We start from the raw sequence: 13,219 nt of genomic DNA, 5'->3' as shown, positions 1-13,219 counted from the left end.
ACCAGGGGAACCAAAGGAACCGGGGGAACCAGAGGAACCAAAGGAACCAGAGGAACCAAAGAACCAGAGGAACCGGGGGAACCAAAGGAACCAGGGGAACCAAAGGAACCGGGGGAACCAGAGGAACCAAAGGAACCAGAGGAACCAAAGAACCAGAGGAACCGGGGGAACCAAAGGAACCAGGGGAACCAAAGGAACCGGGGGAACCAGAGGAACCAAAGGAACCAGAGGAACCAAAGAACCAGAGGAACCGGGGGAACCAAAGGAACCAGAGGAACCAAAGGAACCGGGGGAACCAGAGGAACCAAAGGAACCAGAGGAACCAGGGGAACGAACCAGAGGAACCAGGGGAACCAAAGGAACCAGGGCAACCAAAGGAACCAGGGGAACCAGAGGAACCAGGGGAACCAGAGGAACCAGGGGAACCAAAGGAACCAAAGGAACCAGGGGAATCAAAGAACCAAAGGAACCAGATGCAGCGGCAGGTCCTGCAGATCCGTCCAGGCCTGAATCTCAGCGGCTCACCTGAGGTGCTTCCGGCCTCCTCAAAGTCGATGTTGCCCAGATGCAGAACGCCGGCCACCACCCGGAACAGGTCCAGCTTCTCGGTGTCGCCCAGGCCGATCTTCTTCATGGCGACGCTCATCCTGGTGAAGTCTCCGTGGTCGTCCAGCAGCGGGTCCTTCAGCGGACCGGCCTTGCTGTGCTGAGGAAACAACACACTGCATGATGAACCTCTGGCCTGAAGAGGGCGCTGTTTCACTGTTCAAACCTCAATCTGAACATTTCTCCTGCTGCTGCTCCTCAATCATCTTTGGAATGGTTTCTGGCTCAAGAGCGCCACCCATCACCTGATTCCAGGTAGATTCAGTCTCTGCAGGTTCTAACCTGGAGATTTTTATTTATGTACCACCTGCACCTGTTCAGCCTGCTGACGCTCCCAGTTATTCTGATGTTTCCTTTTATTTCTGCAGATGATTCTGATTGGCTAAGAGCTTCACCGTCACCGTGGAGATGAAGCATCCAGCCTAATTTCTGTAAAACTGGCATTGAAACGTAATTTCATTCTGTGAATATCGATGGTGGATTTCTGACTGGCCACTTGGATCCCGAGTCAGGTTTCCCAGCAAACATCCAATCTGACATTAGTAAATATAAATAAATGTGATTAAAAGTTCCAGTCTGGTTTTCGCCCTAGTCACCAACAGTCTCCTCCTGAAAGACGGGAAAAGATCCTTCTCTACTGGAACCTCCTCTCTCCTCACGGTCCTCTGGTCTCTCCACCCTCAGGTTAAACGTGTCATTCTAAACTGTTCTCTCTCTTTTCTCTCTCACATTAATAATACCCGGTCTGCTCACTTCCACCTCGGTAAAACTGACCGACTCTGTCTGCCCCTCCTGCTCCCTGCCTCTATACTCTGGTCATTTCTCCCATTGATTCCTGTAATTCCCTCCTGGTTGTTCTGCCTCATAAATCCATAAACTTCAACTGGTTCCAGTCTCTGCTGCTCGCATCGTCACCAAAACGGCCTCATTTCACCACATCACTCCAGTTTAAAACAACTTCACTGGCTCCCCGTTTCCTTCAGAGTTCAGTTTAAATCGAGGCCGTTCATAACTTTTCCTCCTTATGGGTTTAATCTGCTGCTCATCGCCACGTTCCCTTCGTTCTTCCTCTTCATCCTCAGAGCCTCTTGTCCGTCTCGGCAGCGTGGGAAAAGGAACGCTCTTCCTCCTGACGTCGTCTGTTCAGCTTCCTTCTCACTTTAACTGTCCAGTTATGTTGTGGTTTTGTGTCTTGTAGCCATTTTTACTGTTTAATTTGTGTTTCTAACTTTCTAAAGGTTCCTTGGGTGTTTCGAAAGGCGCTGGCAAATAAAATACATTTTTATCATTAAAAGTGAGCCAGAGATCAAAACTTTAACATATTAGAAACCATAGAAACAATCAAATGAAAACATGTTGACTTAAATAGGGTACTTTCATTAGGATAACGGGATAAAATGAAAAACAATAAAAACAATTTCAAACTTTGATTAATCTAATTTTGGAGCCTTAAGGGAAAAGAACTAAACAGGTTTCCTGTTCGGTTCTGCTGCTTAAGCCCCTCTGCAGATGAGTACAAACCAGCAAATGCTAATAGCTGTTTATTATTATTATTGTTATTACCATTAACGCTGATCTGTCTGCAGCCACAGCAGGTTTACCTCTGAACTCTTCCGGTTCTGCAGGATCTGCTGATCCGTGTCTTTGGTGGCGAAGAAGCGAGTGCATCCTCTGTTCAGATACTGCAGCAGAGGCAAAGGCACAAAACCATCAATATGCATCTCCATTTCCAGAAAATTTCATAAATCACAACCATTTATAAAGAATGATGTCACATCAAATTAAATTAAAACTCAGTCTTAATTCATTAAATCTTGTTTAAGCGGTTGAAATGTGTTGCTGCAGCAACACTGAAAAAAAACAACTAACATCTAATTTAGTCAATATTTCCAGTCTGGAGAACATTAATAATTTTTAACAGTCAGTGTTCCTCTCCGCTGACTCTATCCTCTGCTGCCCCCTGGTGTTCAGGGCAGACAGGAAGCTCCCTGCAGAATCAGACCTGCCCCATTTCTCCTGCAGGCTGAAACTCTGCCTTACATTCAGTCCCGTTTGCTTTGCTAAGTGGAAACAGACTTTATCAATCTCAATAATTCTTCTTTGTGTTCACAGAAAGCCGAGGTAGTTCCCTTTCTGAGCATCTGATTTTCAATCAGCAGACAGAATGTGCTGCAGAGGCCTGCATGGTGACTGGCTGCAGGAGATGGAGCAGCACTGCATCCCAACACCTCAACATGTCAAGACCAGATCGGATCGAGCCGGACCGGACCTGCTGAGACCTGCTGGACGCTCTAGTCATGCCAGGTGAGTCTCCAGTTTGAACCCAAAGGCTCACAGCACTACCAGGCTCTGGGTTTGGTTGCAGCTCAGATTTTGGAGCTCTGATTGGTCCGTTAGCAGTAGGCTGGCGTTCCTACCCTGAAGGTGTCCGGGGAGCTGAGGTGGAACTTCTGGCGGATGTCCTCCGGCGCGCCGGCGCACAGGCGGTAGAAGATGTGGTAGTTCCTCTCCTCGGAGCCCTGTGTGCAGATCCGGGACTTCTCCAGGAGGTAGTGGGACACGAATCCGCCGACGACCGCGTTCTGGTGGGAAACAGACAACACACTTTTTCAGAAATCTGTCCTCCAAGGGGTCAAAGGTCAAATGCAGCCTGATTGTACTGGGCCAGAGGCAGCAGAGAGGAGAATGGCAGGAAATGGGAACAATGCTCAGGAAGACGATGGTAGAGCTTAGCTACAAAGATTAGCTGAAACATGGTCTGGATCCAACCAGTGAGCCTTGAGGCACGCCAGAACGCGTTGAGTCAAACCTCTCCATGTCTGGCAATGAATTCATGCTTCACTGTGACTGAAGCAGTTTAAGCCAATCATCTCTCAGTTGGTGATGACATTTCATCCTGAGGACATGTCAGAGACAAAATGACCACAGAATCATTTCAGAGACAATAACTAGAGAATCACCCGCAGCAAAGACAAACCAAGAAAACTGAGAAGGATGTTTAAAAAGAAGGGAGCCATGCACCGAGCCCTGGGATCCCCTCGATTCATAATGTCTGTGGTTTATCCAGAGGTCTCTCTGCCAGCTCACTAACCAGACATATTTACCAAGTCCTGCTGGTTCTGTAGTTCTCAGCTGAAACATTAATGTTCTGGTTTCCTGCAGGACTCTGACTAAAACACTGGCGGCCTATTGCAATGAAACGGAGCAAGTCACCTTCTCGTTGAAGTGGATCTCCACAAACTTCCCGAAGCGGCTGCTGTTGTTGTTCCGAACGGTCTTCGCATTCCCAAAAGCCTCCAGCAGGGGGTTGGCTGCACCAATCAGATGGCTTGGTTAGTACCGAACAAGTTCATTACCCACGAAGAAGAAATCCTCCTTACCTTCCACAATCCGCTCGTCGATGTCCTGACCCGTCCCGTATGAAGTCGTCAGGTACCTGGAGACCAGAGGAGAGTCAGATTTTCTGACGCGAGTCCGTTCTAACGAGTCCAAATGGAATTATAATGAGTCCAAACAAGTCCGCTTTCTATCCAGTCTAAGCTGCGAGTCAAAAGGCGCCTTCACCGAGTGCTGACTCCAGTTCCGCTGGGTATCCGACGTTGCTCTGACAGAACCAGAGGTGCAGCTGATCGGAACCTCAGAACCGGCTGAGCTGGGCTCCAGTTCCTCCAGCTCTTGTCCCGAACAGGAAGTGCTATTGAGCTAAACAGGAAGTTTCATCCTAGCCTACCTGAGAACGAACTTGGTGTTTTCCGTCTTGCCAGCGCCGGACTCTCCTGACACGATGATGGACTGGCTCATCTTGAGGACCTTCATGTCCCGGTACGCCTTGTCAGCTGCAGAGCAACACATGGAGGATTAGCCCGCTCCGCCCCAAATCGCCCCTCTGCTGAGGACGCCCTGGAGACGCTCTCACCAATGGCATAGACGTGCGGCGGCAGCGTCCCCAGAGACCGGCCCTGGTACTGCTTGATGGTGTCCGCCGAGTAGAGCTTGGGGATGTCGTAGTACGGGTTGACGGCAATCAGGATGTTGGCCACGTACGTCTGGCGAGGACATGAGACGGAGGAGACGAAGGAGACAGGTGAGTATCTGGGCAGAACCACACCTGCAGCTGGAGGAAGTGAGGATCTGACTCACTTCCTGCTGATGCGCTGCAGCAGAACTGACCCAGGTGGTTCTGTTTGTCTCCTTCAGGTTAATTAAAGATGTTTTCAATCATTTCCCACCAAACAGCAGTGGGAAATGTTTGGTTCAGGAGGTAATGAACAGTCTTGAATAAGTTTATTATAGTTAACGAAACTAACAAAGTAAAAACTAGTGTGTTAACTGAAATAAAAATTTACCAAGAAAAGGAAAACCACCTGAAACTGCGTTGACAAAACAAACTAAAATGAACTGAATTTGTGAAAAAGAGCTCAGTTTTTATTTCCGTCAGTGGGAATTTTATGGTCATTTTATTCCTTGCTGTTCCACATTTCACCAGCAGGTGGCGGTACGTAAACCAGCTTGGAATTAAGTATGCAAGTATAACGAAAAACTTTAGTTTTAGAAACATGAGACTTGACATAATCAGTGTGGTTAAAATTTAAATCTCTCCTTGTTGAAACATGAGCGATGGAGGCGCCATATGAACCCAGTTTATATTTTATTACCAGGACGTTTCTCATTAGCATGACATAGAAAACTCAACTTACTAAAATTAGAAAAGTTTCTTATTTCTTCTTATAAGATGAACGTTTGTTGTTATTTTGAGATTCTGCTCCAGAATGCAGCAGAACCAGAGTCCAGTTCGGATTACTGTGAATAAAAACTGGGTTTAGCTTAACGCTAGCGTCCTGCGGCTATGCAGAGGATTTTATTGTGTTTACTGAATCTCTGCAATCATTTAAACTCATTTGGTCTTCATTTATATTTTCTAAAAGCTGTGATGCTTCTCTGGGATATTTTTTTTACAAATTGCCTATTTTTATTCTCCTGGTTTGAACAAAAAAAGACAAACAAACTTACCATTTGTTAGTTTTAACAAATGGTTAAAACTAATGTAAACTAAAATAAAAATCTTCAACCAGAACATTTTAACCCGTAAGTCTGAACTCACGTAGATTTTGTCCTTGCTGTAGCGAACTCGGACGTTGTTGAGCAGAGTGGCTTCATTCAGGTACATCAGAGAACCTGAGAGGCAGACACAGGTTTATCACAGCGCCATCTACAGCACGGGAGGCAGAACAGCAGCAGAAACTCACAGTTATCCTCCACGTGTTTGTTGATGTCGTCTTCAGCGGGGAAAACCTGGTTGACGGGAGCCAGAAACGTCTACAGGAGGAGAAACTCTGAGTTAATGAGACTGTAGTGGCAGCAAACGGACACTGGGGGGCGATAAAGACCATCTGTTGTTCCTGACCAGAGGAGCAGAAGGAGGAGCTCCATCAGTCAACAAGGAGCAAGTACCCCTAGCTGCAGCAAACAGGAAGGGGCAGTGGGATCCCACTTGTTGGCAGTGGGATCCCACTGCCAACAAGTGGGATCCCACTGCAGGGGTACCATGGCAACGGTCCATTAAAAGCTTCGTGGTATGTTGTGGGATTGATAGAGAGCCACTTCAGACGGCCTGCAGGCCCTTCAGAGGGAAACACCTGCTGAGGTCAGAGGTCACAGCTCCTCAGCCATTTGTCAGGACCAGAACCGAGAACCGGACAGACTTACTGACATTAGAACCATTGTAGAGGCTAAATTTAATCATCCTGAACCAATAAAATATTTTCTAAAAAATGAATTTGTGTCCAAAATCAAAAACAAACTGAACAGCTTTCATCTCCCAGCATTACACCCCGCCCCATAATGAACCCTGATGACCTCTGACCTTTCCCTTCTGCTTCAGAGGCTCGATGGTGAGGCTGTCGGCGCCGATGTCAACGATAGTTCCCAGTTGGAACCCATCCATCGGGTGAGGCGCCCACACCGGCTTCCCATCCTCCATGGCGGCGATACCACAGTTCTGGAACAACAAGACCCGGTTAGGTTAGGAGAGAGAGGCAGGCGGGTTCTGTCCAGATTATTACGGGTTTGTTCTGGTGCTGGATTTCTTTTATCCCGACTATCTTCAGTGTTCTGATAAAACGATTCCGGTTCTGGTTCTGCTGACAGAAACACAGTAGCTCCATGTCAGACTATTGAACACAATGGTGGAGGGGTGATGGTGTGGGCCGGGCAGCTAGCCTACAGCAAGTCGCCTACAGCAGCTAGCTTACAGCAGCTAGCCTGCAGCAGCTAGCCTGCAGCAGCTAGCCTACAGCAGCTAGCCTGCAGCAGCTAGCCTACAGCAGCTAGCTTGCAGCAAGTAGCCTACAGCAGCTAGCTTGCAGCAAGTAGCCTGCAGCAGCTAGCTTGCAGCAGCTAGCTTGCAGCAGCTAGCTTACAGCAAGTAGCCTACAGCAGCTAGCCTACAGCAGCTAGCCTACAGCAAGTAGCCTGCAGCAGCTAGCTTGCAGCAGCTAGTCTACAGCAGCTAGCTTACAGCAGCTAGTCTACAGCAGCTAGCTTGCAGCAAGTAGCCTACAGCAAGTAGCCTACAGCAAGTAGCCTACAGCAAGTAGCCTACAGCAGGTGGCCTACAGCAGGTGGCCTACAGCAGGTGGCCTACAGCAGGTGGCCTACAGCAGGTGGCCTACAGCTGAATCCATCTTATAGGATCTTTTTCACGTTTGCTTTTGGAGACTGTTGTTAAAGTATTGCCATTAAGGTCTTCCAATGACATCATTTCCTGTCAATTTCAACATATTAACCCTGAACCTTTGTGAGACACTGGTGAGCAGCTCTAGCGCCCCCTAGAGCCAGAACCACGCCTCCTTCAGAGGACTGTGCCCACAGAACCGCTGAGCCCGGTTCTTTGGCACAATAATCCATCTGAAAACTGGATCAGCTGCTGACGTCCAGCCAGTTCTGTTTGGGTCGGCCCACCACTCAACCCAGCGGACAAACCACTGCGCTCAGTCTGGGCTCGGCCCGGTACCGTGGATCAGGGTGGATCCGCTGGGTCACCTGGAGAACCTGAGCTGCACCATCATCATCATGAGGAAGATCTGGCTGTTTAGACTGGCTCACCTGAGGAACCAATGAGGATGAAGATGAGGAAAACCAGTGGAGGGTTGGATTTAACCTAGACTTTAACGAGTTCATTCATTAATCACGTCCAATTCAACTCATTAAAGAGTTTACAGTAATTATTTTCCTTCCAACACAATGAAAGATATTTTTCTCACAACCAATAGTTCCTCCTGGTACCTTCGTATTCGCGTGTTTCTGGTACGGCTGTAAATGTGACGCACAGCTACATCCGCTAACAGCAAGGAAGCCGCTTCTGTTTTCCTCTGGATTTCATTTCTGCTTCAAACCAATCTTATGCTGGAAAACACTATTGTGTTAAAGCTGTGCTAAAACCAGCTAGCCTGTCAAAAGCTAAGCTAGCCAAAAATAGCATCTCAATGCTAACATGTAGCAGCCAATTCTAAAGTTGGCGTCCACAGTCCATATTTCTAAAGAAGGTCCATGAATGATAAGAGAAACGGATAGAAAAACACTTTGCTCCAATCTGACAGCTGGAGAACAGATTAAAAAATATAAACTAGAAATATCTGATTAAAAACTAGAAATATCTTTGATGTCATCTCATTTATTAATAATTCAGCATCAAAAAAGGGATTTTAAATGAAAATATTGCTGATTTGTTGAAATGGTTTCAGGTTGAACTTTTTATGGAGTCCATCTTCCACTGGTCTGAACATCATTGCTAACCAACAGCAGGTTCTGGTGCCGACCCGGCTGGACCCGGCCCCCTCCATAACGTGACGGCTCTATTGCTGGGCTCAGCTGACCTGAGATAAAATGTTACTCAGTTATGGACCATAAACGGTAAACTTTATGGTTCTGCAGTAAAACCAGAGCGGCGCTCCGCAGGACGCAGCTAGCTTACGGATCACTCTTAAAATCACCACAAACACAAGTTCACCCTGGAGCCCGGCCCGGTTTGTCAGGACTCTGTATGGGCCTGGTCCGGCCCACATCAGGCCTTTTTGTGCTGAGCTGATCCAGTTAAAGATTGACAGGAAGCCTCTCGATCCAAGTCGAAGTCTAACTAATAAAACACGTCACAAGCAGCTGAGAGGTTGTTCATTACACAGTCGGGCTGGACTGGGCCGCTGGTTCTGACGGAGGCTTCCTTGTAGAACCAGATGCATTCCTTCTTTTACTTAGTCTAACAGACGGGGCGTCGTGCAGAACCAGGAACCAGAACCGCACCAGGCCGACATCGTCCTGCAGGAGAGGCGAATATTTCTGCAAATTCACACCAACAACCTGACTTCGTTCTGACTACAGTTACAGAAAATAGTTTCTGAAAAACAAAACGAAAACCATAAAAACAAAGACATTCAAGATGGCAGCCATTTTTCAAGATGGCCACCGTGGTCCTGAAGAAGAGCTCAACTTTACACTGAATTTGCTGATAAATATTTTTGTTGTGAAATCATATATAACAGGGGTCCCCAAACTACGGCCCGTGGGCCGGATCCGGCCTGCCTCCACATTTGGTCCGGCCCCCTGAACAATACCAGAGAGCATTCACATTTTTTTCTTTTATTGTATTTTCTGGTTTATATGTGGATTTTTCTTCAACCACCAGGGGGCTCTTTAGCAGGAAGTGTGTCCGGTAAACTGTGGGGCGCATTGCTGCCATCTGTTGGACTTTTAGGGAACTGCTTGACTTGTATGTTATTTAGTCAGTAGGGTTGTTTGCTAGCGGTAGAGCAGATGAACACGTGTCTGTTATGAACGCCGCATTCCAGGTCGACTTCTTTGAAGCGATGCCTGTAAGTAGCAGCTTATACTTCAAAACGAGCCTTTATGTTAACATATGAGCAGTTAATATGGTAAAGTTACATTCCCTCAATGGAATATATACTAGTCAGTCCCAGTCACCGTTTCACTCATGGGTTTTGCCCATGTGCTTTCTGGGTAAAAATCAATCGAGAAACGTCCCCCTTCCTCCCCCCCGTCAACAATCTCCGGCCCCCCACCAGAGAAGGGAAGAGTTATTTGGTCCTCACAAGAAAAAGTGAGGGCCAAATAACTGTGATATACAATATCACCACTGAAAACCCATTTACTGACATTTTTTATTTTTTACCACAGCCAAAGCTAATGTAAACGCAAAAATACGAGCAGAAGCTAATGCTACACTGCTAAAAACATAAAGGCCTAGGAGAAGCTAATGCTAAATCACATAACAAATATATCAGCAGAAGCTAACGCTAAACACATAAAATATCAGCAGAAGCTAACGCTAAACACATAAAATATCAGCAGAAGCTAACGCTAAACATAATATATCAGCAGAAGCTAACGCTAAACATAATATATCAGCAGAAGCTAACGCTAAACACATAAAATATCAGCAGAAGCTAACACTAAACATATCAGCAGAAGCTAACGCTAAACACCTGCATTTTCTGCAGCATGGCCCTTGTTGCATAACCGATCTGAACGCTTCGGAGCGGAAAGGTCCGGGACGCTCAGAGGCCAAAAATAACCCAGAGGAATCAAACCGTGACCCAAATGCAGGATGGACGCTGCAGGTATGAGCAGAAACAGGCAGAACCTCTCTGGGTCAGGAGCCGATCAGAACCATCAATCTGATGATCTGCTGCAGCTTCCACAACAAGAGATCAGGACAATCAGACTGAATGTTTGGCTGCACCGATTGCAGTTTTCTGGCTGATCACCGATCTATTAAAAGTCCTGACCTACTGATACCAAAATGTTGCTAAATGTAGCAAGAAAGTTGATGAGTTGCCAACAGTGAGATGACTGTTGGTATTGCTGTCTGCTCGTCAAACTTCGCGGCGCAGAGCAGAAGACAGCAGTTGATTTAAATATGTTAAATATCAAATCAGTGGTTAAGATCGACTTCACGTGTAAAAATAGGCCAATCACCAATTTCCCAAAATTAGGGAAATCGTCATTGTTGAATCAGCTGGCTGATAAATCAGTGCATCCCTACCTGAATGGGTCCAGAACCAACAGAACCAGCAGGACCAGCAGCTTTTAGCGATTTGATTCTGATTTTTAATGGTCATTCAATCCAGAATTCCCAGAACCAGAAATGTTCTGTAGAAAATTATTCTCTACAGAATAATTTTTCTGAAACTAACCAGCAGAACCCTAACCCAGCCAGAGATCCAATTAAACCCGCTGACCCCGCGACCCTAAGCTATGCTAAGCTAAGCTAGTCTGCATATGGCAGTTGATCAGCTGGTTGAGCAACAATAACTGAAAACATTTTAAACAAAATCACAAAAATGAAGAATCAAAAACTACCAGAACCTGATGAGGAGCAGCGGACAGAACCAGAACCAGTGTCTGCACTCCACCAGCAGGTCAGAGAACCGGGTCAGAACCCGCTCCAGTCCAGTCAGGCTCCACTGAGCCATTAGCAGCTGGAACTGCTGACCTTTGACCCCTGGTTGATAAAACTACACCAAGTGGTTTTAGTGGACAGGTGTGAATATTAATGCAGCCGGTTCCACCAATGGGTTCTCCAGGTCAGAGTCTCGGGTCAAAGGTCACGTTCTGGGGTCTGGATACTTTCTAGCAAGTTGTGCTATGTTTTTATCTGGTAGGTAATTCATTCGTTTGTTTTATTAACCTTTGTTACCATGGTAACACCATGCTCTCAGTGGATCCATTATCCCCAGGTGACCAATTAGGACCAAATTCTATTCCCCGTCCAGAACCGGCTCTGGGTCAGCTTCACAGGAAACCTGGCCCGGTTCATCATACCGTCCAGGTCCAGATTTCCCTCCGGTCCAGTTCGCCCAACAGGATCAACTGGAGGCCCGACTGGGACCATCAGGGACCGGTCCAGAATCAACAGGACCAGCAGGGACCGGTCCAGAACCACCAACCGATTCCAACCATAACGGGTCGGCAGTCGGGCGGAGAAGAGGAGGGGCCTGGTGAAGTTTCCGGCCCGGCTACGGTGAAGGAAAGCGGAGTCAAAGTCCTGTCCAGGTAAGAGGCGGCTGCAGGTGTCCGCCCAGCAGGAAGTTGGATCATTTCAGAATAAAAGCCTCCGTCAGACATGAGAACAAAAGCAGAGCAGTAGGAGAGATAATGGCAGCAGCTCCACAACAATGACAGCTCTTATATAACCCTGAAACCACAACACTCCAGCTCCAGAACCACAGCCGAACCCTTGAGAACCGGCGAACCCATCAAAGACAGCAGGCTGTTTCAGTCAGGACCTGTCCGCCGGTTCTGGTTACCAGGCTTAGCGGCAGCTCCGGTTTGTAACCGGTCCCGGTTCCCCGGCTCCTGTCAACTCGCAGGCCGTAGCAGTGCTCCCGTTGCCGGGGTCAGACCACAGCAGCACAGCCTCCCGTGTCTCGGTGCTGCCAGCGCCGATGACCGGTTCGGACCTAGCTCCGGCGGATGACCGGTTCCGACCCAGCTCCACCCCACTATGATGAATCAAGCCCCCCACACACCCACCGCCTCCCGCGGGTCCAGCTCGGCTTAAATCACCTGATTTTTACATGGACTTTGGTGGGAGCAGATGGAGACAAAGCTGGGCAATTAGCGCGAAGTGGAGGTAGTCATAATGTTCTGCTCGAATCGATCCGGAACAATCAGGTGTTCGGCTGTCGGTTCGGTACCAACAGGTTCTGGAACTGGAACCGGGATGCTGAGCAGTGTAGCCCCCGCCAGCTAGCTAACAGCTCTGTCTCACTGATCAGAACCTTCCCGGTGCTAACGCCGGTTCTTACCTGGCTCTTCTGGACGGACCTGCCGGAACTCAGTTTGGGTCGAACCGAATGTAGAACCGCGCCTTTAAATCCCCAGAAACAAGCGCGCAGCTTCAGCCGGCTGTTCTCCAGTAGGCTGCGTCCCTCCACTGGCGGCTTTCTCCACACTCTTCCCGAGCAGCAGCTTCCCTCTCCCGCAGCGATCCTGGGAAACAGCCCCGTGACGTCACACGCTGCCTTTATAGTCCGGGGCGGGACAGGACCGGCCGCAGGGGGCGCTGTTTCCAACCGAAGCCTTTAACTCAAACAAAAGAAACACAAAGGCGCTCGTGAAAGAGTTAATGATTTATGACTGCCAAATATTTCTAACGAATAAAAATCTGAAAGGTGCGGCGTGCAAATGTAGTCCGCCCCTGACAACGGAATGTTGGGTTTTTATTTGTGAATATTTACAAGTATTTGTGAATATATAAGTTACACTTGTTAAATGTAATTATTGAAATACACTTTTCAGTGAGAGCCTCCTTTATTAAGTTATGCTAGTATCAGTTTTGTTTTTGTAAATGAAATGTAAGCATCTTTGAGTGTCCTAAAAAGCACTATATACATTGAATAGGTTATTATTTAGGGATAGGTTGAGGGTTGGGGTCTCCAAGTCAAGAGGAGCCAGTTGAGGTGGCTCGGGCATCTGGTAAGGATGCCTCCTGTACGCCTACCTGGTGAGGTGTTCCGGGCATGTCCCACCGGGAGGAGGCCTCGGGGAAGACCCAGAACACGATGGAGGGATGATGTCTCTCGGCTGGCCTGGGAAC

General features: G+C 47.8%; 1 protein-coding gene across 1 annotated transcript in view; it reads right to left on the bottom strand.

The window, feature by feature from the left end:
• The window catches only part of myo6a (myosin VIa), a 33,515-nt gene extending 20,839 nt beyond the window's left edge, over window positions 1-12,676 (bottom strand). The window contains exons 1-11 of the mRNA XM_007541757.2: window positions 12,429-12,676; window positions 6,470-6,604; window positions 5,853-5,922; window positions 5,708-5,781; window positions 4,523-4,652; window positions 4,337-4,442; window positions 3,987-4,042; window positions 3,820-3,917; window positions 3,024-3,188; window positions 2,208-2,288; window positions 526-706 (exon numbers count right to left, since the gene is read on the bottom strand). Coding sequence (XP_007541819.1) covers window positions 526-706; window positions 2,208-2,288; window positions 3,024-3,188; window positions 3,820-3,917; window positions 3,987-4,042; window positions 4,337-4,442; window positions 4,523-4,652; window positions 5,708-5,781; window positions 5,853-5,922; window positions 6,470-6,586 — 1,078 coding nt within the window. The 5' untranslated portion in view covers window positions 6,587-6,604; window positions 12,429-12,676. The remainder of the gene's footprint in view (window positions 1-525; window positions 707-2,207; window positions 2,289-3,023; window positions 3,189-3,819; window positions 3,918-3,986; window positions 4,043-4,336; window positions 4,443-4,522; window positions 4,653-5,707; window positions 5,782-5,852; window positions 5,923-6,469; window positions 6,605-12,428) is intronic.
• Between the last annotated feature and the right edge of the window lie 543 nt (window positions 12,677-13,219).

The sequence above is a fragment of the Poecilia formosa genome, unplaced genomic scaffold (assembly GCF_000485575.1).
Source record: "Poecilia formosa unplaced genomic scaffold, Poecilia_formosa-5.1.2 Scaffold628, whole genome shotgun sequence".
Taxonomy (NCBI): Eukaryota; Metazoa; Chordata; class Actinopteri; order Cyprinodontiformes; family Poeciliidae; genus Poecilia; species Poecilia formosa.
The sequence above is the reverse complement of the archived record's forward strand: the minus strand, read 5'-3'. Positions and strand labels throughout refer to the sequence as shown.